We start from the raw sequence: 22970 nt of genomic DNA, 5'->3' as shown, positions 1-22970 counted from the left end.
GCCATCCAACCATCTCATCCTCTGTCATCCCCTTCTCCTCCTGCCTTCAATCTTTCCCAGCATCAGGGTCTTTTCCAATGAGTTGGTTCTTCACATCAGGTGGCCAAAGTCCTGGAGTTTCAGCTTCAGCATCAGTCCTTCCAATGAATATTCAGGATGAATATTCCTTTAGGATGGACTGGTTGGATCTCCTTGCAGCCCAAGGGACTCTCAAGAGTCTTCCCCAACACCACAGTTCAAAAGCATCAATTCTTCAGCGCTCAGCTTTCTTTACAGTCCAATTCTCACATCCATACATGACTACTGGAAAAACCATAGCCTTGACTAGATGGACCTTTGCTGGCAAAGTAATGATATGCTATCTAGGTTGGTCATAGCTTTTCTTTCACAGAGCAAACACCTATTAATTTCATGGCTGCAATCACCATCTGCAGTGATTTTGAAGCCCCCCAAAATACAGTCTGTCACTGTTTCCACTGTTTCTCCATCTACTTGCCACGAAGTGATTGAGCCAGATGCCATGATCTTAGTTTTCTGAATGTTGAGCTTTAAACCAACTTTTTCACTCTCCTCTTTTCACTTTCATCAAGAGGCTCTTTAGTTCTTTTTCACTGCCATAAGGGTGGTATCATCTGCATACCTGAGGTTATTGATATTTCTCCTGGCAATCTTGATTCCAGCTTATGCTACATTCAGCCTAGCATTTCTCACGATGTACTCTGCGTATAAGTTAAATAAGCAGGGTGACAATATACAGCCTTGATGTACTCCTTTCCCTATTTGGAACCAGTCTGTTGTTCCATGGCCAGTTCTAACTGTTGCTTCCTGACCTGCATACAGATTTCTCAAGAAACAGGTCAGGTGGTCTGGTATTCCCATTTCTTTCAGAATTTTCCAGAGTTTGCTGTGGTCCACACAGTCAAAGGCTTTGGCATAGTCAATAAAGAGGAAGTAGATAGTTTTCTGGAACTCTCTTGCTTTTTTGACGTTCCAGTGGATGTTGGTATTTTGATCTCTGGTTCCTCTGTCTTTTCTAAATCTAGCTTGAACATCTGGAAGTTACAGTTCACATACTGTAAATTTAGTCTCAACTTCACCCAAAACATAAAAATGAACCTAAGAGAGACTGAAAACTTCAGTATGAAAAAATAAATCTTTATTAGAAGAAAATATGGTTGCAACATGGCAGGCTACATATTCTTAAATATGATACAAAGTGTGAGCCATATGAGAAAATTGATAAATGTGTTGCAATTAAAATTTTAAAATTTGCCTGTCAAAAATAGTTATAAACAAGGAAAAAAAGTGAAGCTGCAGACCTGGGAGTAAATAGTTGCATCATATATCCAAAAAGTTATTATTACCTAGAATATATAATGAGCTACAAGTCAATTTTTAAAAGAAAATGTTTACTCTTTAATATTTTTCTTATTTCTCACCCAGAGTTTCTCTTAAGCATCTGAACTAGAGGAAATAATGCTTAGACTTTCAAATCCAATTCTGTAAAGGTCAGTTAATGTTAGTATCCAATGTTTAGAAACACTGTCATTGGCAGTTTATCCTATTGCTGAAAATATAGAAACTTTGAACTTTTTATTCTGATAAATGTAAGAAAAATGCTTAGGTCCTTCCTATCAGAAGATTTATGTGGTGCCTAAATATATCTTACATGTGCTGTGACTAACCTAATTGTCTGTATCTTGGTACTGTTATCCTCCTGCCACTGGGTTTAATTACATTGCATTATGACTGGTAATTAAACAAAACAAAATATCATTATATCATTAGTGGTTTTATAAGACTTTGAAACCTTTTCCCTAAGAGCTCTTGTATTTATCACAGCTATCACCGCAGTAATCAGTTCTCCCAGAATTGTTTCTGGTCACTGACTTGTCATGTATACATTTTCCAGTTGCTTGGAATTTGAGCTCAGAAACCACTGATGTGCATTGATTTAGGTGGATTAAAGGCCTTTTGTTCAACCAGCTAGATTACAACCATTTTGAAGCGGTCTTACTCTTAAATGTGTCCTATTTTAAATGGGAATACTAAAAGTCCTATAGGAACAACCAGCAAGTTCATTCTGTCTGAGTTGCCTGTGGTTATGCAACAGAAAATAAAAACAAAAAAAAAGAAGCTACCGTTTACAATCTGCTGAGTTGGATCTTCCAATAAGTCTTGACACAGCCAGGAGAGTACATCTTGTAAATCTTTCTATGATGCTATAAACAGTACAGAAGGGTAGAAATATCCTGAGTGAAAGGCACTCTGGAACTGTAGCTGGGACCACAATCCAGTATGTATGCAAATGTGAAGAAAGTATGTACCTTTCAGCAAAACTACCTCCTGGTTGAGTGCTAAGTGCTTCAAACTGCTCTTCTGAGGGTAAAAAAATAGCATCTGAATACATAAACAGTTTTTTGAAAGATTAACTCAGTCATTCTGGCTTACCTATATAAGTCAGCATCTGTCATTTAAAAAAAAAAAAACGGTAATTCAGAGGAGCTTTACAGGAAAAATTTATCTCCTCAACTTTTCTTCTTTCTTATCCTCTCTCTTTCTTGCCTTATATTTACTTTTAAGCTTTTCAGCCACTCCAGCATATGAAATTTGCTACTGGCTGAAGTTGTGGTCATTTGGTATTTTCTATGACCTTGATTTATATCCTCAGCATTAACAGCTTGAGGTTTAGGGCTATTTGTCCTCTTAAGTAAACAAACAAAAGAAAGTCTAGCTCAGGACTTTTAAGATTTGTAAACAGCTTACAGTTTCAAAGTAAACCAAGGTCTTTGAAATTTCAACCAGAGTTCATAGTGCAAGTTTACTTAAATGTGAGTAGTATCCCAGGTGGCACAAGTGGTAAACAATCTGCCTGCCAGTGCAAGAGATGCAAGAGACACAGTTTCGATCCCTGGGTCAGAAAGATCCCCTGGAGAAAAAAAATGGCAACCCACTTCAGTATTCTTGTCAAGGAAATTCCATGCAAGAGGAGCCTGGTGGGCTCCCTTATGGGGTTGCAAAGAGTTGGGCATGACTAAGCACACAAAAATGATCTAGTTTAAACCAATTTTGTAGCCTTCATGGTGGCTCAGATGGTGAAGAATCTGTTTGCAATGCAGGGGATGCAAGAGATGTGGATTCTATCCCTGGGTAGGGAAGATCTCCTGGAGAAAGGAATGGTTAGCCACTCCAGTATTCTTGCTTGGAGAATTCCATGGACTGAGGAGCCTGGTGGGCTACCTAGAACTCAGAAAAATATATACAATATTTTTAAGCAAGTAATATTATATATTTTCATATAAAGATATAAAATATGTACAAAAAAATCTCTTTCAGAGCACCACAATTCTCATGATTAAAGAATGGCTGGAAAGAGTCCTGTTGTTACATGAAGAAAGTTTGGTTCTTGTCTGGGTCAGCCATTAATGACCTCTAAGGCCTTGGGTAAGAGTTGACTGCTGGATGACTCTTGACCGTAGCTGTCTGGGTGTTGTTGATTAATTGGCTGCAGCAGTCTCAACTGTGACTTTACAGTTTGTGAGTTTTCACTGTGTGACCAGAACCATGCATTTGGTGATTAGTAGGTGACTAGTAATCTTGATCCATATTTTTACTGCTTCTCCAAGTGATTGAATTAAATTCTGTGCCAGTGTTCAGTGTCTAAAATCACACTGGTGATGGTGGGCCCTTGGTTGGCTTCTTTCTCAGTGCTGTGTACTTACCTCCCTGTGGTTAATTGAGGGTAGAAATCAAGGTAGCTGAACAGGAAGAGGCCCTGGGGCCTCTGTTTTGTAATCTGTTTGTACAAATACCTGAGTCTATGCAGAAGAATATATGCCTGGAAACAGTAATGCTCTGATTGAAATAAAAATGACATCATAATTATTACTATTCCAAGCAAAGGCAATGACAAAGTAGCATAAAAATTCACCTATTAATTACTTGGTATCAACCCACCTAACACCCAAATTATTAGTTGAACCTAATAAGACAGATATAATTTAATGGCAAAGATACTATATTCTGTTTTTCTGGCATATTCTTTGGTATCAACTAATTGTGGATTAAGAACACATTATATGACTTTCTTGAACCCATTTATATCTTTTGTAAAATTGCTGGGGTTGTCTTACTTGTCCTCAAAAGCTAGCACTAACCATTCAATACATTTCTCATTCTGTGATATTCACCTCATCAGAGTCTTGGAAGCAGATAGCTTTTCATCTCTTTTGATTGACATAGAACCTCTATATAGGGTCACCCCATCTTTGCTTAGCCATGCTTTCACAATATACTACTGGGCTTATGGTCTTATATTTTGATTTCTTCTTGATCTCTAGAGGCCTTTATGAAATATTTTCAGCTGAATAATCTACAGTGATACAGTCTGGGTCAGCTTCCTTATTCCCTGTTCATGTTCCCAGTTGCAGTCTTATGGAAAGAGGTTAGAATGAATCATGAATAAGCTGGTGGCTTTATCTGCCACCTGGGAGCCATAACTTTAAAATACAGTTTTTGAGTTTTGAGCACATAACGGCTGTTGCACACATTAAAAGACAGTTTTGAGGACATACATTATTTACTGTAATGACTGATTTACACCTTTGTCCTCAAATTGTTCCAGAGAATTATTGCATGTTTCTTTAACCCTATGTGATCAGATAAGTGAATAACTATGTCAGTGATGAGGTTAGAATATATGCAGATTCAGTGCTTCCCTAGGGCATCTTCAATTCAGCCTGTGAAATCCTTAAATGTGTTAGTATCCAGAGACAACAAAAAGGCTTACTTAATTGCTAAATGCATTGTTATGAGGCAAGATCAGATGGTAGCATCACATAAAACCTTTGCATGATTAATACTTTAAGTACAGATGATTGAGTATAGCAGTTATATATAATAAGATTAATATATCTTAAGCTACCCATTATAGAGAGAGCTCATGGGGAAGACCATCATTTTAATTGCTAAAAGTAGAGGGAGGGAAAGGTCAGGTGATAACAGAGTACAACTGAATTTCATCTCTCTTGACAAAAATTTTCTATGATTTCTATACACATTCTTTTCTTTATTTATAACATGCATTTCTCTTTATCTTATGTCTAATGATTTGCATTCCTCCTAGTAACTCAAGTATAGTTATTCTTCATTTTTGAATTTGACTCTATAGAAATTCTCTGAGCATGTTGTCACCTGTTAAATTTTAAGAGGGTGTTACACTTCCTTAAAGTTGTATTAGGTGATGCGTTCTTAATACTATATAGGGCAGAAAAGTCTAAGAACAAAGTATAGATTCTTAAGAGGGGCTTAATCAATTGTGTCTCTTCCCTTGGGTGAGGTAGGTCGATCACTCCATTGGAACAGGTACCAATGTTCTGATCAACCAAGCTCAAATGACATGGTTAGCAATATGGAACTAACAACTGATTATCTCATTGTATTACTCTTTTATTACAAAATGATTTACATTATTCTAGTACTTACTCCTTGGAAGGAAAATTATGACCAACCTAGACAGCATATTAAAAAGCAGAGACATTACTTTGCCAACAAAGTTCCATCTAGTCAAGGCTATGGTTTTTCCAGTGGTCATGTATGGATGTGAGAGTTGGACTATAAAGAAAGCTGAGTGCTGAAGAATTGATGCTTTTGAACTGTGGTGTTGGAGACTCTTGAGAGTCCCTTGGGCTGCAAGGAGATCCAACTAGTCCATCCTAAATAAGATCAGTCCTGGGTGTTCATTGGAAGGACGGATGTTGAAGCTGAAACTCCGATACTTTGGCCACCTGATGCAAAGAGTTGACTCATTTGAAAAGACCCTGATACTGGGAAAGATTGAGGGCAGGAGGAGAAGGGACCAACAGAGGATGAGATGGTTGGATGACATCACCGACTCAATGGGCATGGGTTTGGGTGGACTCTGGGAGTTGGTGATGGACAGGGAGGCCTGGAGTGCTGTGGTTCATGGGGGTCGCAAAGAGTCGGACATGACTGAGTGACTGAACTGAACGGAACTGAGTGTTAATTTAAATGTCAACATTCAAACTTAATGACTCAGTGAACACATATATTCACCATGATTATATCAAAATTTGGGGGCTGTAGTTAATATTCTCCACATTTTCTTGACCTTCTGGTTATATGACATAAGTCAAATATAGAAAAAAAATCCTAAGCCAGTATGTTTGGTTTGGTTGTCATATTCAGAAAGAAGAGAATAATGATAATGGATTTTCCTTAAGCCTGAGTAAGTCCCAGCCCTCTTGGGGAGCTGCATTATATTTGAACTGACTTTTTCATCCATTCCATTATACATTTCATCCTTCTTACACTCCAGGCTCTCAGAATATGGTGACAAAAGCATGGTAATTCAGGGCCCAGCTCATCCCTGAGTCAGTTCTATGGTTTGATTAGTCTGAAATGCTTGGGTGCCTTCATCCAAAAATACTTACACTGTGCCCTAACTATGCACATGGAAACATTGGGATAGATCAAACGTTGGGCTGCATCAGTGATTTAAACAAAGATTTTAGCTTTTGTGGGTTATGCATTCTAGTAGGGGAATAAAAAGTAGATTTTATAGAGTGCTGCTGCAGCTGTTCAGTTGCTAAGTTGTGTCTGACTCTTTGTGACCCCATGGATTGTGGAACGCCAGGCTCTGTGGGGTTCTCCAGGCAAGAATACTGTGATAAATGTACTTAAAAAATGAAAGGAGCCTGGTTGGGAGAATTGGTAATAGAGTCATGAGGGGGCAGTGAGGAACAATGTAGAGGTTGTGGTTTTAAATGAGGTGATCAAGATAAGCCACAGTGAGAAGACATTTGAGCACAGTTGAAGAAGATTAAAAAAGTCAGCCCATACACATAGTTGAGAGAAAAGGCATTCAGGGAGGGAGGACAGCTGAATTCATTGCCCTCAATCAGGAGAATGTCTACTATGTTTGAACAAGGATGGTTAGAGTGGATGGAGTGATAGACCCCAATGTGAATGTGTGAATGTCTTCTAACGCTCGACACAATCCTGTGGATGGAAGGATTGGATACAATTATCTTACAACATAATGAAAAAGGAACCAATAACTACTGAGTACAGACCTTATGCTTTTTAATTTCATCTTTGCATAAATCTGGGCTTCCCTTGTGGCTCAGCTGGCAAAGAATCCACATACAATGCGGGAAACCTGGGTTTGATCCCTGGATTGGGAAGATCCCTTGGAGAAGGAAGCAGCTACCCACTCCAGTATTCTGGCCTGCAGAATTCCATAAAGTCCGTGGGGTCACAAAGAGTTGGACACGACTGAGTGACTTTCACGTCACTTCACTTCACTTCACTTTCATAAATCTATTGAGGTCATTATTATAATCACCATTTTACAAATTAGGGTGATAACACATAGATAGGTTATAAGACCAAGGCTACAAAGCTATTAAGTAATGGGGCTGAGATTTGATCCCTTCAAATCCTGAAATCTCTCAGCTACACCACCCAACCTCACTAGTATTCATGGCTTTCAAGTTCAGTTTTTAAACAAAGCAGCCAAAAATATCTAAGGGTTACTAAAACCCAGGTCCAGGGCTAGCACATAGTGTCATATTGGCTAATGGGATCGGAAATGATGGTGACTCCCACTTGTTGTCACTCATTTGCTTATTTCACAGCACTCCTTGCCTTGTTTACAGGAAGAGAAACTGTTGAAGGTGACCTCAGTATTGCTCATAGACATCAAGAGTTGCAGTCACTGTGTAAAACAACCAGCCAAAGAGAGCTATATGACCAGTCTCTTTGTCCCAGTTAAGGTCTCCTTTGGGTCACATTCCTGAGCAGTCATCTGATAACACCAGCTTCCTCTTCCCAGCATGGAACTACTGGGAGCAGTCAGTTGGGCTAAAGTTGTCAAGGTCATAAGCAACCCTGCCTCCAGGTAGAAGACATGAGTCATTTGGGGAGGAAAGCATGCCCATTTTGACACCTCAAGATGACCACAGATCAAGGCCCCCTTTGAAACTCCTGGGCATCTAAAAAGCACTGTTTATAAACCTCTGGCTCCTCATGAGTCATGATTAGATTTAATAGGAAGACTTACCCTACAGGGAAAAACAATAAAACCTACTGGTGTTGTTCCAGAGAAGTACCTGAGCTTAATAAGATCTTGCACATAATTCTGATGAAGATTTCATGTCCCAAATGATCAGAATAGCTAAATCAACAGAATGTTTGCTGAAGTTCTGCTGTAACATGTCCTATTGGTGTGTGACCCCTTTTATTAATGACAGCAGTGATGATAATAATAGCTGCAAATATTTATGGAATGCTCACTTTGGGCCAGACACTATTCTAAGCACTTTGTAAGAACAAATGTATTGAATTATGGTAGAGAATTCTGAAAAATATATGTTGTTGTCTTCATTTTATAGATGAGAAAAGTACAGTGCTGAGACATTTTTGTCCCAGGTCATGTGGCTTTTAAGCACTAAAACTTAGCAGAATGGGTCCAAGTTGGTACTCAGACATTGGAGGAGCTAAATAAATATTGATTTCGGTTTCTTTTCTGTTTGTGGACCTATTGAGCAGTCTTGGCTGGATTGGGAGGAAACGTAGATCATCTTATTTTCTACTCAATGACTTCTCTCTCCCAGAACCTTCCAGAACGTGGGCCTGCACACTGGTGTTTGTTCTTGGCACTGCTGTCTGTCCTAGGGTCTACTGCAAAGTCACAGGCTATACTCCTTCGGGAATGTTGGAGGAGGCACTGCTATTTCTCAGTAAGAGTCTGTAGGGTTTTCACAAGGATAATTGATGTGTGTGAAGTGCCACAACTAGAAAAACTGCCACTTATTATAGTTCTAAGAAGTATGGTCAGACAACAATGACAGTTGTTAGGGATTTTAGTCATCTCATTAGTATAGGGTCGTTTGTTTTTTTAAGAGATAAATTATTAGAATATTTGAGGATAAAAACACAAGTTCTAAATTTCGTTAATTTAAGGAAGAAAGAATTCAAAACTTGAGTCATAAGTAAATTATTGCCTAGTGTATACAAGGACTTAATACAAATATTTATGAACTGGCTGGTTAAATAAATGATATTAAGCTCATGGTGCTAAATTAGTAGCAGATAAAAGTAGACCAAATTTACTTGGAAATAAAAGCTTTTGGAAAAAGCTATGGAGTATGAAGCTTGCCTGCCCCTTCTTATACTGACCATTCATGAGAATGGTTTCAATTGTATATCAGGGATTGAGAATTTAGGGTAAAAATTACAACCTGAAACTAGTATAAATACTATGCTTATCATTAAAATGAACAAAAAACTTTGGGACAGATGAAGCACAAAGCTGAACAGAATGAAAAAATAATAATAATGAATTTTAATAATAGTGATTATTATTTTAATAAGTTAATATTATTATTAAATAATAATAATGAATTTTTTCAAATAGAATTATTAGCTTTTTGCATTGTGCATTGAGAAAAACCCTAATCTAGGGCTTCACTTTTTGAGCTGAATAAGAATTTATCAATTTCCAAAGCAAATTCCCACATGGTACAAGTATAAGTTAATGAAAACAAGAGAGTTTATAAGCCTTCCTCCAACATATTTCTATTAAAATAGCTGGGAGGCCTGGAATTCTGAAGAATGTTTGTCATTTTTCAAATAAAATCGCTTACATTTTTGACAATCTTAAACATCACACGCTACTGTTTTTTCTGTCTAAATCTGAGTCATTCAGAATCCAAACATTGCTTTTAGACTATAGCTCTGCTTTAGATTAAAAAATCATATTGGATTCAAACTTGGACTGGATACATTATCTCAAGTTGGTTGTCTCTTCCACAAATATTATTGTAATCCACCCTCCTGACTGTTCCATGCATTTGCCTATAAAAAGAAAATTGTTCTAGATTATGAAATACGGTAACAGTTGAATGTTATCATCGTCTTTAGTCTTATATTCTCAAATGTTAAAATATTAGTTCTTTAAGAACTTCAGTAAGAAAAAAACAAAATTGGAGGCTTTATTCATGAAACCAAAAAGATGTCTATGTTTAAAAATAAAATGAAAAATAATGAAAAGTTTAAATTGTGATCCAAACTATTAACTAAGCATTTACACATGCCTTTATTTCTCTAGTTTATATTAAAGAAGAGCCAAACAAAAAGAAAAGTGAGAGAAAACAAAGAAAGTCTCTCATCTGTATATTTTAACTAGATGTCAGTATTTAAAACAGCCTTGCTCAGACTTACAAGCTTATGGAATCTTCTAGAGGAATTTATGCATTATCAGTATTGTGTATGGAGGCAATGTGATAATATGATCTGGCATATCTTAGAAACTTATTTTTTTTCCAGACTCATTATGACATCAACCCATTTCAATATTGGCATTGTCACCTCAACTGTTTCATTTTGCAATAATATAAAATTCTCATATCATTACATGGTCTATGTATATAAAATAATTAGAATTTCTTTTTCATATCATCCTTATCATAATTTATCACACACCTAACATTTTGTTTACTGCATTTACCAGACTTGCAAGATTCTGATAAAGACATGGAACAGGAAAGGTCCAGAAAGAGGAAAAGCATAAGAGACATGCAAGAAAAAGGAAAAACACTATTTGTCATTAATAAAGAATATGATCCTGACAATTAGGTTGTCATAAAGGCAGAATACTTCTGCTCTTAACATCTGTTTGCATGAGAGTCAATGCTTCAGAAAGAAAAGATGTTCCATTAAGAAATTTAAGTGATGGTCCTGGAAGTGACAGGAGTTTAGAGATGGAATCTGGGAAAGTGAAAAAGTTAGTATGCTCCCTGTTTTCAAAGATGTTTCCATGGGCAGACTCTGAGCTGTAGGGAGAGAAGGGGTTTTTGAGATAAAGACAAAGATAGCGGCACAGTTAGAGTTACAAAGAGAGAGAGGATACACAGAAGACTTTAGAATAATCTGTTGTATTCAATAAAAACACTAAAAAAGCATTATTATCCAGAACATATTTTAAAAGCTCTCACAAGCCATTAAGAAATTGACACATAACTCATGTGAAATTGTCAATTTTATTGCCGGACATCATGGAAGAAAACTAAAGTATCAGTAATATTTGGAAAGATTCTCAACCTCATATCTTGATCAGGAAAATGTAAAATAAATTAGCAATAAGATACCATTTCATACCTACAAGGATGTGAAAAATTAAAATATCACAAACATCAGTATGGACACACATGAGGGAAATCTTCATAAATGCGATCATAGAAGATGCATGTGCCCATTAATCCAGCACTTTCACCCCTAGGTATCTATCTTAGAGAAACTCATGCAGATGTGCACAAGTAAACATGTATACAGATGATTTTTTTTTACAGTGAAATGAAATAATTTTCCCTTGGCAAGGGACTGACAAATTATGTTTTCTTCAAACTATAGTATACACTAGAGCAGTTAAAAGTAACATTTTAGAGCTTCATGTTTCAACATGGATAAATATCGAGAAATACAACTTTGAGAAAAGAAAACCAAGTAGCAAGTCATACATATAATATGAAAACAGATATGTAGATATTGTAAACTCACAGAAAAATATACATATTTAATGGATGCATATACGTGTAGTAAAAGTACAAAGCATGCATAGTTCTAGGACATAGCAACTTCTGGATGGGGTTACCTTTGGAAATGGGTATAGGAGAGAAAATGGAATGGGTTGGGATGTGTGGTGTTATTGTAGTATTTTCTTTCTTTAACAAAAAGAAAGTTGAAGAACTTCCAATAATGTGATCTTGACAGCAAGACTGGTTTTTAACCTCCCAAAAATTCCTCCTGAAAAATAAATGAATCAATTAGGATAGAAAATGAGAAACACATTGACAGTGTCAAAATAAAACTAGAAGGTAAGATATTTTCATAAACTTCAGAGTATGAATACAAATGATAAATCACCTACATGCAGTAGACCAATAACACGATCAAAGTTCAGTGGCAGGAATAGTGAGAAATGAATGGGGACAACTTGGTACCCCACAAACTCCAGGTTGAAATAATTTGTCAATAAATATCCACTTCTGAGGAAAGAGAACACTGTGTATTTTGGGTAGAAACCTGGAAGCAGATCTGAGAATGAGCAGTGAAACGGAAAAACCCCAGGGTTTGCAATTTGCAAATGAATCTAAACAATGGCATGCAAGCATTACAAAATCAAAGTTCTGAGCTCATTTCAATTTGTAATTAAATGACCATATAATTAAGTCACCAGTTGTTGTTCAGTTGCTTTCCTGTCTGACTCTTTGCGACCCCATGGTCTGCAGCATGACCCCAAATGTCCTTCACCATCTCCCAGAGTCTGCTCAAACTCATGTCCATTGAACCAGTGATGCCATCCAACCGTTTCATCCTCTTTCTTCTCCTGCCTTCAGTCTTTCCCAGCATCAGGGCATTTTCCAATGAGTCAGTTTTTCTCATCAGGTGGCCAGACTATTGGAGCTTCAGCTTCAGTATCAGTCCTTCCAAGGAATATTCAGGGTTGATTTTCTTTAGGACTGACTGGTCTGATCTCCTTGCAGTCCAAAGGACTCTCAAGAGTCTTCTCCAGCACCACAGTTCTACGGCATCAACTCTTGGGCACTCAGCCTTTTAGATTGTCCAACTTTCACATTCTGTATTTCTCTCTTTACTTCTTTACTCTGTCATTTAACTTATAAATGGAAGTTAACTGGTGACAGACTTTATTTTCTTGGGCTCCAAAATCACTGCAGATAGTGACTACAGCCGTGAAATTAAAAGACATTTGCTCCTTGGAAGAAAAGCTATGACCAACCTAGACAGCATATTAAAAAACAGAAACATTACTTTGCTGACAAAGGTCCATATAGTCAAAGCTATGGTTTTTCCAGTAGTCATGTATGGATGTGAGAGTTGAACCATAAAGAAGGCTGAGCACCAAAGAACTGATGCTTTTGAACTGTGGGGTTGGAGAAGACTCTCAAGAGTCCCTTGGACTCCAAGGAGATCAAATCAGTCGAATCTAAAGGAAACCAACCCTGAATATTCATTGGAAGGACTGATGCTGGAGCTGAAGCTCCAGTACTTTGGTCACCTGATGCAAAGAGCTGACTCATTAAAAAAGATCTTGATGGTGGGAAAGATTGAAGGCAGGAGGAGAAGGGTTTGGCAGAGGACAAGATGGTTGGATGACATCACTGACTCTATGGACATGAGTTTGAGCAAGCTCTGGGAGATGGTGAAGGACAGGGAAGCCTGGCATGCTGCTGTCCATGGGGTCACAAAGAGTTGGACATGACTGAGTGACTGCACAACTGGAAAAAACATAAGTTTGACTATACGGACCTTTGTAGGCAAAGTAATGTCTCTGCTTTTTAATATGCTACCTAGGTTTGTCATTGCTTTTCTCACAAGCAGCAAGCATCTTTTAATTTCATGGCTGCAGTCACTGTCCACAGTGATTTTGGAGCCCAAGAAAATAAAGTCTGTTACCAGTTAATTTCCATTTATAAGTTAAATGACAGAACAAGGAAGTAAAGAGAGAAATCCAAAACGTGAGACATTTTATAGGACAAAGAATCCAGTTTGTACAAGGCATGTCTGGAGGGGGAAAAGAGAGGTGAGACACTTCTCTGAGTGTAAAGGAACTTAGAGACATAATCAAATTAAAGTGGGAACCTTGTTTGCATCTTGATTTAAACAAACTGAGGCAAGAGATAGATGGGACCCAGGCTGAAGAGTCTATCCCTGTGGACAGAAGCTCCATAATAGCAGAAACTCCGTAAAAGCAGGATGAAAAAAGGCTGGGTCCTGCTTAGATGAGAGATGAAAGTCCACATATTCCTCATTTTCAGTTAAGGAGATCTCCCTGACTACATATGCACAGAAAGTTTCCTTGGAGGTCAAAAGAGAGGGGGGTGTCACCTAATAGTAAGTGATGCGGCTACCCATAAGCCTCTTAGATAGAATCCATTTGGTTAAGACATGCACACGCACACACGGGAGGACCCTGAAATATACCAAATATGAACTCAGAACCAGGCAAAGCAAGATGATCGGTCAGAGGAAACTTGGAAGAAATGCCCCATAAAGGTAATTCAAACTACCAAGAAGGTGCAACTCTCTCTGAACCCGCCTGTGTGTCTATCCACACTTACTGTACTCTTTTTTTCTCCCAATAAACACTGTTTCACTACTTTCTGTCTCTATATGGAAATTAATTTCTACACAGCTGACAGGCCAGCGTCTTGCCCCTGGCCACTGCCCCTGGTGATTTAGTGGTTGGGATTCAGCACTCTTCTCTGCCGCTGCCCAACCTCAGTCTCTGGCAGGCATCGAAATCCTGCTTCAATTCACTGCAGGCTGAGACCAGCTGAGGTGAAAACCAATAAACACATTTTGGAGGCAATTTGTACACTTGACTTTGGACTAGGTATGAGATGATACTAAAGAAATAGTGCCAATTTTATTATGAATGAGAATAATATTGTGATTTTGTTAGAAAGTGCCCATAAATTTCAGAACCGTACTGAGTCATGTAGGGGTAAAATTATGCTGTGTGATATTTGCTGTAAAATGCACGAAGAAGAAAAAAGAAAAGCTGTTTATAAAATGGGTCAAGTTGGTGGCTCAGACAGTAAAGAATTTGGCTGCAATGCAGAAGACCCTGATTTGATCCCTGGGTCAGGAAGATCCCCTGGAGAAGGGAATGGCGACCCACTCCAGTATTCTTGCCTAATGAATCCCATAGACAGGGTCACAAAGAGTTGGACACGACTAATGACTAACACTTTCACTTTCATACAAAGCCACAGTCATCAAAACAGTGTGGTACTGGCATAAAAACAGGCATATTAAATTAATGGGATAGAATAGAGAACCCAGAAACATACCCTTGCACATATGGTCAAATAATCTTCAACAAAAGTGACAAGATGACACAATGAGAGAAAAAACAGTTTTTTCAACAAATGATGTTGAGAAAACTGAATATCTACCTGCAAAAGAATTAGTTCAGACCTTTACCTTACAGTATTTACCAAAAACTAACTCAATATGGATTAGAGTTCTAACTGTAAGACCTGAAACCATAAAAATTACTAGAAGGAAACACAGGAGAAAAGCTTCATGACATTGGATTTGGCAATGATTTCTTGGTAGGACACCAAGAACACAGGAACAAATCTAGACAAATGAAACTATATCAAATTTAAAAACATCTGTACATCAAAGAAATAGCCAACAGAGTGAAAAGCAACCTTTGGGTGGGAGAAAATATTTGCAAGTCATATATATGACAAGGAGTTACATCCAGTATGTATAAAGAACTCTAACAATGACGACAACAGCAACAAAATTAAAAAATGGGCAAAAGATTTGAATGGACATTGCTTCAAAAAAAGACATACAGATGGCTCACAAGTACATGAAAAAATACTTCCAGATGACTAATCATTAGAGAAATGAAAACTTCAATAAAATATTACCTCCTCCATTAAGATGGCCACTATAGCAAAAAATAACAAATGTTGGAGATCCTGGAAGCTTTGTACACTGTTAATGGGAATGTAAAATGAGGCAGCCACTTTGGAAAACAGTATGGAGGTTCCTCAAAAAAATAAAAACATAATTACCATATGATCCAACAGTTCCACTTCTGTGTGTATATTCACAAGAATTGAAAACTCAATTTCAAAGAGAATTTGCACACTCGTGTTCACTGAAGCAGTACTTATAACAGCTAAGAAACAGAAGTAACCCAGATGTCCATGAATATATAAAGAAACTGTGATAATACATACATTGAACTGTTATTCATGAAGGAAATTCTGTCATGTGCTACAACATGGATGAAACTTCAGGACATCATGCTAAATGAAATTAGCCAGATATAAAAAAACAAATACTGTATAGTTCCACCTACATGTAGCATTTATAATAGACAAACTCATAGAAACAGAAAGTTGAATTGTGGTTTCCAGAGGTTGGGGGAAGGAAAAAATGAATTGTTCAAAGAGCATAGAGTTTCAGTTTTACCAGAAGAAAAACTTGTAGAGATTCATTGTATAACAGTAGGAATATGGCTAACACTACAAAATTGTGCACTTAAGAATGGTTGTGATGGTAAATTTTATGTTATGTTTTTACCACAATTTTAAAAAATAAATAAAAAACAGATTCAATGAATATGACAAAATTTTGGTAATTGTTTTATGACTGATATCTCTTGTGGTCCAGCTGAGGCATGTGTGCTCGACTGTGTCTGACTTTGCAACCCCATGGACTCTATCTAGGTAGCCCACCAGGCTCCTCTGTCCACGGAGTTTTCCAGGCAACAATACTGGAGTGGGTTGTCATTTTCTTCTCCAGGGTATCTTCCAGACCCAGGGATTGAACTGGTGTCTCTTGCATCTCTTTCCTTGACAGGTGGATTCTTTACCAGCTGAGCCACCAGGGAAACCAGATGTCTCTTTTACTAGTCTCTAATCTTATATATATATATATATATATATATATATATATATATATATATATATGTATGTATATATATATATAAGTTTTAGTAATTATTTTAGAAAAAATTGAAAAACTATAGGAAATGTTAACACATCCACTCAGCACAAGGAGTAATTGGGTGTTTTTGTATGTCTGGAATATTTCATAATTGAAAAAAGTAATAGATATAGAAAATTGGCAACATTAGACCTTAAGTTCATCCAGTTTGAATCTATGGATCTCAATTTCAAATTAGTATAAGAAAGAGAATCCTATACTAGTTAAATCAATTGTGCCAGTAGAGAAGATCATATAGTTTGAAAAGGACTTCATGGGGAAGATAGGGTCAAATCCAAGGGAGTGATCTGTACTTTGTAGAAACTCTGAAAATATATCCTATATATATATATGGATGGATCTTCCCTGTAGATAAGAAAATTAGACACAGTTAAGGCATAAGGCCTGGATGTATTTGTCTGTCACAGTTAGATGCCACTATCTTTTTGTGCCATTAATAGATCCTGAGACTCCTGTGCTAGTTCTTTTTCACTTTGCTGAAAAAGAAAAAAGGTGCTTTCAGAATTCCAAGGTATTTGCTGCTATACTCTGATAGCTGAGAGTAATGTTTGAGTTTTCCTTTTTTTTCTTCAGGGAATGCTGAGAAGGTGTCAGCTATAGTCATGACCCAGTCAAAATGATCCATGAGCTTTTTAAAAATCTTTTTAAAAATTTATTTTTTTAATTTTTATTATTATTATTTTTTTTTCCAGTGGGTTTTGTCATACATTGATATGAATCAGCCATGGATTTACATGTATTCCCAATCCCGATCCCCCCTCCCACCTCCCTCTCCACCCGATTCCTCTGGGTCTTCCCAGTGCACCAGGCCGGAGCACTTGTCTCGTGCATCCCACCTGGGCTGGTGATCTGTTTCACCATAGATAGCATACATGCTGTTCTTTTGAAATATCCCACCCTCACATTCTCCCACAAAGTTCAAAAGTCTGTTGTGTATTTCTGTGTCTCTTTTTCTGTTCTGCATATAGGGTTATCATTATCACCTTTCTAAATTCCATATACATGTGTCAGTATGCTGTAATGTTCTTTATCTTTCTGGCTTACTTCACTCTGTATAATGGGCTCCAGCTTCATCCATCTCATTAGGACTGGTTCAAATGAATTCTTTTTCATGGCTGAGTAATATTCCATGGTGTATATGTACCACAGCTTCCTTATCCATTCATCTGCTGATGGGCATCTAGGTTGCTTCCATGTCCTGGCTATTATAAACAGTGCTGCGATGAACATTGGGGTGCACGTGTCTCTTTCAGATCTGGTTTCCTCAGTGTGTATGCCCAGAAGTGGGATTGCTGGGTCATATGGCAGTTCTATTTCCAGTTTTTTAAGAAATCTCCACACTGTTTTCCATAGCGGCTGTACTAGTTTGCATTCCCACCAACAGTGTAAGAGGGTTCCCTTTTCTCCACACCCTCTCCAGCATTTATTGCTTGTAGACTTTTGGATAGCAGCCATCCTGACTGGCATGTAATGGTATAAATCACAGCAAGATCCTCTATGACCTATCTCCCAGAATATTGGAAATAAAAGCAAAACTAAACAAATGGGACCTAATGAAACTTAAAAGCTTTTGCACTACAAAGGAAACTATAAGTAAGGTGAAAAGACAGCCCTCAGATTGGGAGAAAATAATAGCAAATGAAGAAACAGACAAAGGATTAATTTCAAAAATATACAAGCAACTCCTGAAGCTCAATTCCAGAAAAATAAATGACCCAATCAAAAAATGGGCCAAAGAACTAAACAGACATTTCTCCAAAGAAGACATACAGATGGCTAACAAACACATGAAAAGATGCTCAACATCACTCATTATTAGAGAAATGCAAATCAAAAATTTGTTTTTAATTGAAGGATAGTTGCTTTAAAGTGTGTTGGTTTCTGCCATACAACAACGTGAATCAGCCATAAGTGTACAAATATTCCCTCCCTCCCTCCCCTCCCCCATCCCACTCCTCTTTGTTGTTGAGCTCCCTGTGTTTTACAGAAAATTCCCACGAGCTATCTGTTTTGCATATGATAATATATATTTTTCAATGCTACTCTCTCAGTTTGTCTCACCCTCTCCTTCCCTCACTGTGTCCACAAGTCTGGACCCATGAGCTTTTACACAGGTTAATTATTGAAGACATAAAAGAGAAGACATTGATAATAACATTAGCATCAAAACAGGATTGCATTCTCCAAATCAAACAGGCCATAAATAACTATTAAAAAAAAGACAAGAAAACTTCAATTAGTTACTCAGGAAATCTGCTCTGATTTTACACCTACTCTAGTGTGTCTGTTTTATGTTTTTTCACAGAAGATGTTTCTGAATATGGCCTATTAAAGAAACGTTTGAAGCTATTATTTGTTGTTTATTTTGAAATGAAGATTTACAAAAGTTGCAAAACCAGGAAATTTACATTAATACAATGTTGTGTATAGGTCTGTTATTTTACTATATGTGTAGTTTCCTGTAGCCACAACTACAGTCAAGATATAGAATTCTTCCATAAGCACAAAGATTTACTGATATTGAAATCAAACTTATACTTGACTCTGTATAAGTCCTTTTATTTTATTTTTTAATTCCTTCCTCTACAGGCATTGAGAGTCACATAATAGAATTTGTATTTTTTGTTTCAACTGTTTAAACAAAATTTAGAATGCTTAAGAGGAGAAGACAGCTCTTTTGTGTTTACAGACAGTTGTTGTCTCTTCTTATGTTCTACAATTTCTTCTTCATAATTTCCTTTCTTATTCAAAGACTTCTTTTAATCATTATTTTAGCTTATGTTCTGCTGTTGACAAATTCTCTCAGGGGTTTCATTCATCTGAATATGTCTTTTCCCTCAACATTCATTAAGAAGAATATACAGGATTTACTTGTGGAAGCCAGATACAGCATTTGGGGTTGATGTTTCTTTTCTTTCATTGTCTGAAAATGTAACATTTCTTTCTCACTTCCATGAGGATGAGAAATCCATTATCATTCAAAGTAGTCTTTGACTTGGTAGGTAAACTGTCATTTCTCTCTTGTTGCTTTCAAGTTGTTTTCTCTGTTTTTCATTTTCTAGAGTTGTCCTCTCCATTCCACTTCTGAGACATCCACTGAGCTTTTTACTTCAATTATTTTTTGTTTTTAAATTTCTACTTGGCTCTTCTTTATATTTTCCATTTCTGAGCTGATGCTTTGCATTTTTTCATTTGTTTCAAGTGTATTTATAGTTGCTCATTGAGACATTTTCATAATGGCTCCTTCAAAATCCTTGTGACATAATTTCAACATCTGGGTCATATTAGTGCTGGCATTTATTGAATGTCTTTACTCACTCAAATCGAGATTTTTCTGGTTCTGAGGATAACGTGTGATTTTTTTTTATTCTATCCTGGACATTTTGGGTGTTATGTTGTGAGACTCTAGGCCACATCTAAATCTCTTGTATCTGCCCTCCCTGATACTGTGTCATTGAGGGGGATACTTCCTCACTACTGCCAGAGGGGATAAAGGTCCAGGTCCCCATATACCTCAGGGCTGCCTCATTACTGCTGAATGGAGGTGAGATTTCAGGGTCCCCACTCAGTCTCCATGACAGTTTCCTCATTGGGTATGGAAGGGGTGCCACTGCTTCCCACTTGACTTTCACTTGGTTTTGACCTCCACTGACACTACAGGAAGGAAGCTATCTTAGCGCTGGCTGGTAGTGAAAGTTCCCCGCTCAGCCTTCTCCAGTATCACTTCATTGCTGCCAGATGGGAATCCCTTGGTGGCCTCCACTGACGCTGTAGGGAGAGGCTTCTGACTGCTGAGTGAGGATGAGAGTTCCACTTCTCTACCGGGCTTCCACTACCACACTGATAGTGCCTTATTACATCCTGGCAAGGGTGGAAGCCTAGGCTCCCATCTCAGCTTTTGCTGATAGTAATGGAACTCTGACGGGGACAACAGAAGACAAGATGGTTGGATGGCATCATCGACTCAATGGACATGAGTTCAAGCAAACTCTTGGAGATAGTGAGGGTCAAGAAAGCCTGGCGTGCTGCAATCCATGGGGTCGCAAAGAGTCAGACATGACTTTAGTTACTGAATAATGGAGCTAGAGCTTCATTTTGTTCCATGATGTATTTCTGTGTTAGGGTAGCTATTGTCTAAAAAAATTTTTCTTTTTTCATGCTGTCCCTTTCTTTGTCCTTTGCTAAAGAGAATGGGCTTTCTCTTTTTTTTTTTTTCTTTTAAACCAATTCCTACTGACTCTTCTGGGTTATGGCTTCTCTAGCAACACCCAATGAGGATATACAAGTCAAAAAGAAAACTCAGGGAATTTGCTAAATGGTCTTTTGAGGGTTTCAAGATCATAGCTGGTCTTTCCTTTTCTCACTACCTTGACAATGTTCTCATATTTGTTTTATATATAATGTCTAGGGCTTTTACTTGCACTTAGTAGAAGAAATTATATCTACTTCATTTAGTCTGTAACCAGACAGTGAGATTTTAGAACTGTATAAAGTCTAACTTAATTCAGACAATTTTTAATTTGATTAAACAACTTTTGTTAACTTTTAAAAATAATTTAGTTGTAGTTAAAATGAGTTACAGTGGAGCAACCACCTCATCCCAATTCTTAACAGCTAGTATAATAAATTTAGCTCAGAGATCTTACTAGTAAGATCAGTAACCTGGGAAGTCATCTTTCAAAGAAGGACATGATTTTCTTTGGAAACCAATAACAATAGGGCTTGAGTGTGGCTCAGATAACGTATTAACATAGCTAAAGAAAAAAATATGTGACCTGATTATTAATGTGAAACCTTGAAAGAGGAAGTCCTCCAAACCCACATGTAATACTTTTCATTTCAACAACACAAAGTGAGAAAATGCCCTATGCAGGGAAGTGGATTTTCCAATACTTTATCCTTAGACATTCTGTCTTCAGACAGAAAAATATAAGCATTGACCTGGCCTAATTTGACTAACTCCTTTCTTTTGTTCTGGTTCCACAAAAAGAGGTGACTGTACATATCTGTTGGACTTCATGTTAACTTCTTATAGAAAGAGAATAAGCTGCACAGAAGATTCAACTTTCTGATACCTACAGCAACTCTTTCTTTAAGTTGGCCTTGTCACCAGTTTCTCATGAGTTTGATCTGTGCAAATCATCTCCTCATTTCTACACCTTCAGAGTGGAGGAGCAGATAATGGAAAGAGGGACCCAGAGCAACTTACTGCCTTCCTGGGAGAGCCAGATGGCTTCCCTAAGCAATATCTCTAACCTCCTCAAATTATTCCAATTGTTATTACATGCTTCAAAAACAAGTACTTAGAAACTAAACTTTTAAACATGCCTAATAGGCATTTAGCTACAGTGATCTAAGCACCGTAAAGAAAAAAAATATTCTTAAGGATTCATATCCCAAAGAGTAAATGTTTCCTGAAGGTAATCTGACAATCTGATACCAGCCATTCTTCCATTCAAGAAATATTTATAGACTGTCTTGTACTGTCCAGGTTCTTAAGATAGGTCAGGAAAGGCAGCAAACTCCTGTCCTGTGAAACTTACATTCCAGAGGGTGGAGACAAGACAGAAATAAGACATGTAAGTCATACATATGTTTGTAACACATGCCATGGGAAAAAAACGTAATTCAGGGTGAAGGGGATCAAGAATGTGGGAGTGGAAGGGAAGGGTGTAATGGAAAGTAGGATGGTACAATTGAGGAGATGAGATCCTACACAAATTTAAAGGAGATAAATATCTGCATGTAACAAGGACATCTGACAACAAAGAATTGAAAAAGGGAGCGAGAGATGGAGAAGATGCAATCAGAGAGGTAAAGAGAACACACATAAGAATGTGGAGACTATATAAGAATGTTGCACCTTATACTGACTGACACAAGAAGCCAAAGAGGATATTCATTAATGTAAGCTTTTTCTTTGATGTAACTTCAAATTGATAGCAACAAGAAGAGTTAAGGAAATAACTTTTACTTATATTAATCGGTTGTTTATATTTTCTCCCATTGACGCCTATCATTCTCTCTCTCTCTCCCCTTCTCTTTTTCTCTCTGTTTCTGTCTTTCCCTTTAAATAGATGATTTTTTCCCCTAAATCATTTGACAGTAAATTGAAGAAACTGATAACTATATACTCCTGAATAGTTCAGTGAATATATTCTCAAAAAAGGGGCATTCTCTTATATAACCATGGTACAGTTAATAAAATTAGGAAAATTGATATTGATAAGCACTGTTACTAACTCTACCATCCATATTTGAATTTTGTCAATTTTCTGGGCCATATCCTTTATAATTATACTTTCCCCTCTGATACAGCCCTGGAATCATTTTTTTCTTTAAGAACTCTTAAGTTCTTTTTAATGCAAAATGTAAATAGTAATCAAGCTCTA

The 22970-nt window shown here is 37.2% G+C and overlaps 1 protein-coding gene across 4 annotated transcripts in view; it reads right to left on the bottom strand.

Moving 5' to 3' along the window:
- PTGER3 (prostaglandin E receptor 3) overlaps positions 1-22970 on the bottom strand; it is a 239123-nt gene that overhangs the window by 6720 nt on the left and 209433 nt on the right. For 2 of the 4 annotated variants that reach the window (XM_061121617.1, XM_061121620.1), the window contains one exon: positions 11055-11826. The exons of the other annotated variants lie outside the window; for them this stretch is intronic. Coding sequence is in view for 1 of the 2 variants with exons in the window: in XM_061121620.1 (XP_060977603.1) it covers positions 11806-11826 (21 nt within the window). In the remaining variant the exon portion in view is untranslated. Of the gene's footprint in view, positions 1-11054; positions 11827-22970 lie in introns of those variants that run through there. 4 annotated transcript variants of the gene reach the window in all.

This window comes from Dama dama, chromosome 20 (genome assembly GCF_033118175.1).
Source record: "Dama dama isolate Ldn47 chromosome 20, ASM3311817v1, whole genome shotgun sequence".
Lineage (NCBI taxonomy): Eukaryota > Metazoa > Chordata > Mammalia > Artiodactyla > Cervidae > Dama > Dama dama.
The sequence above is the reverse complement of the archived record's forward strand: the minus strand, read 5'-3'. Positions and strand labels throughout refer to the sequence as shown.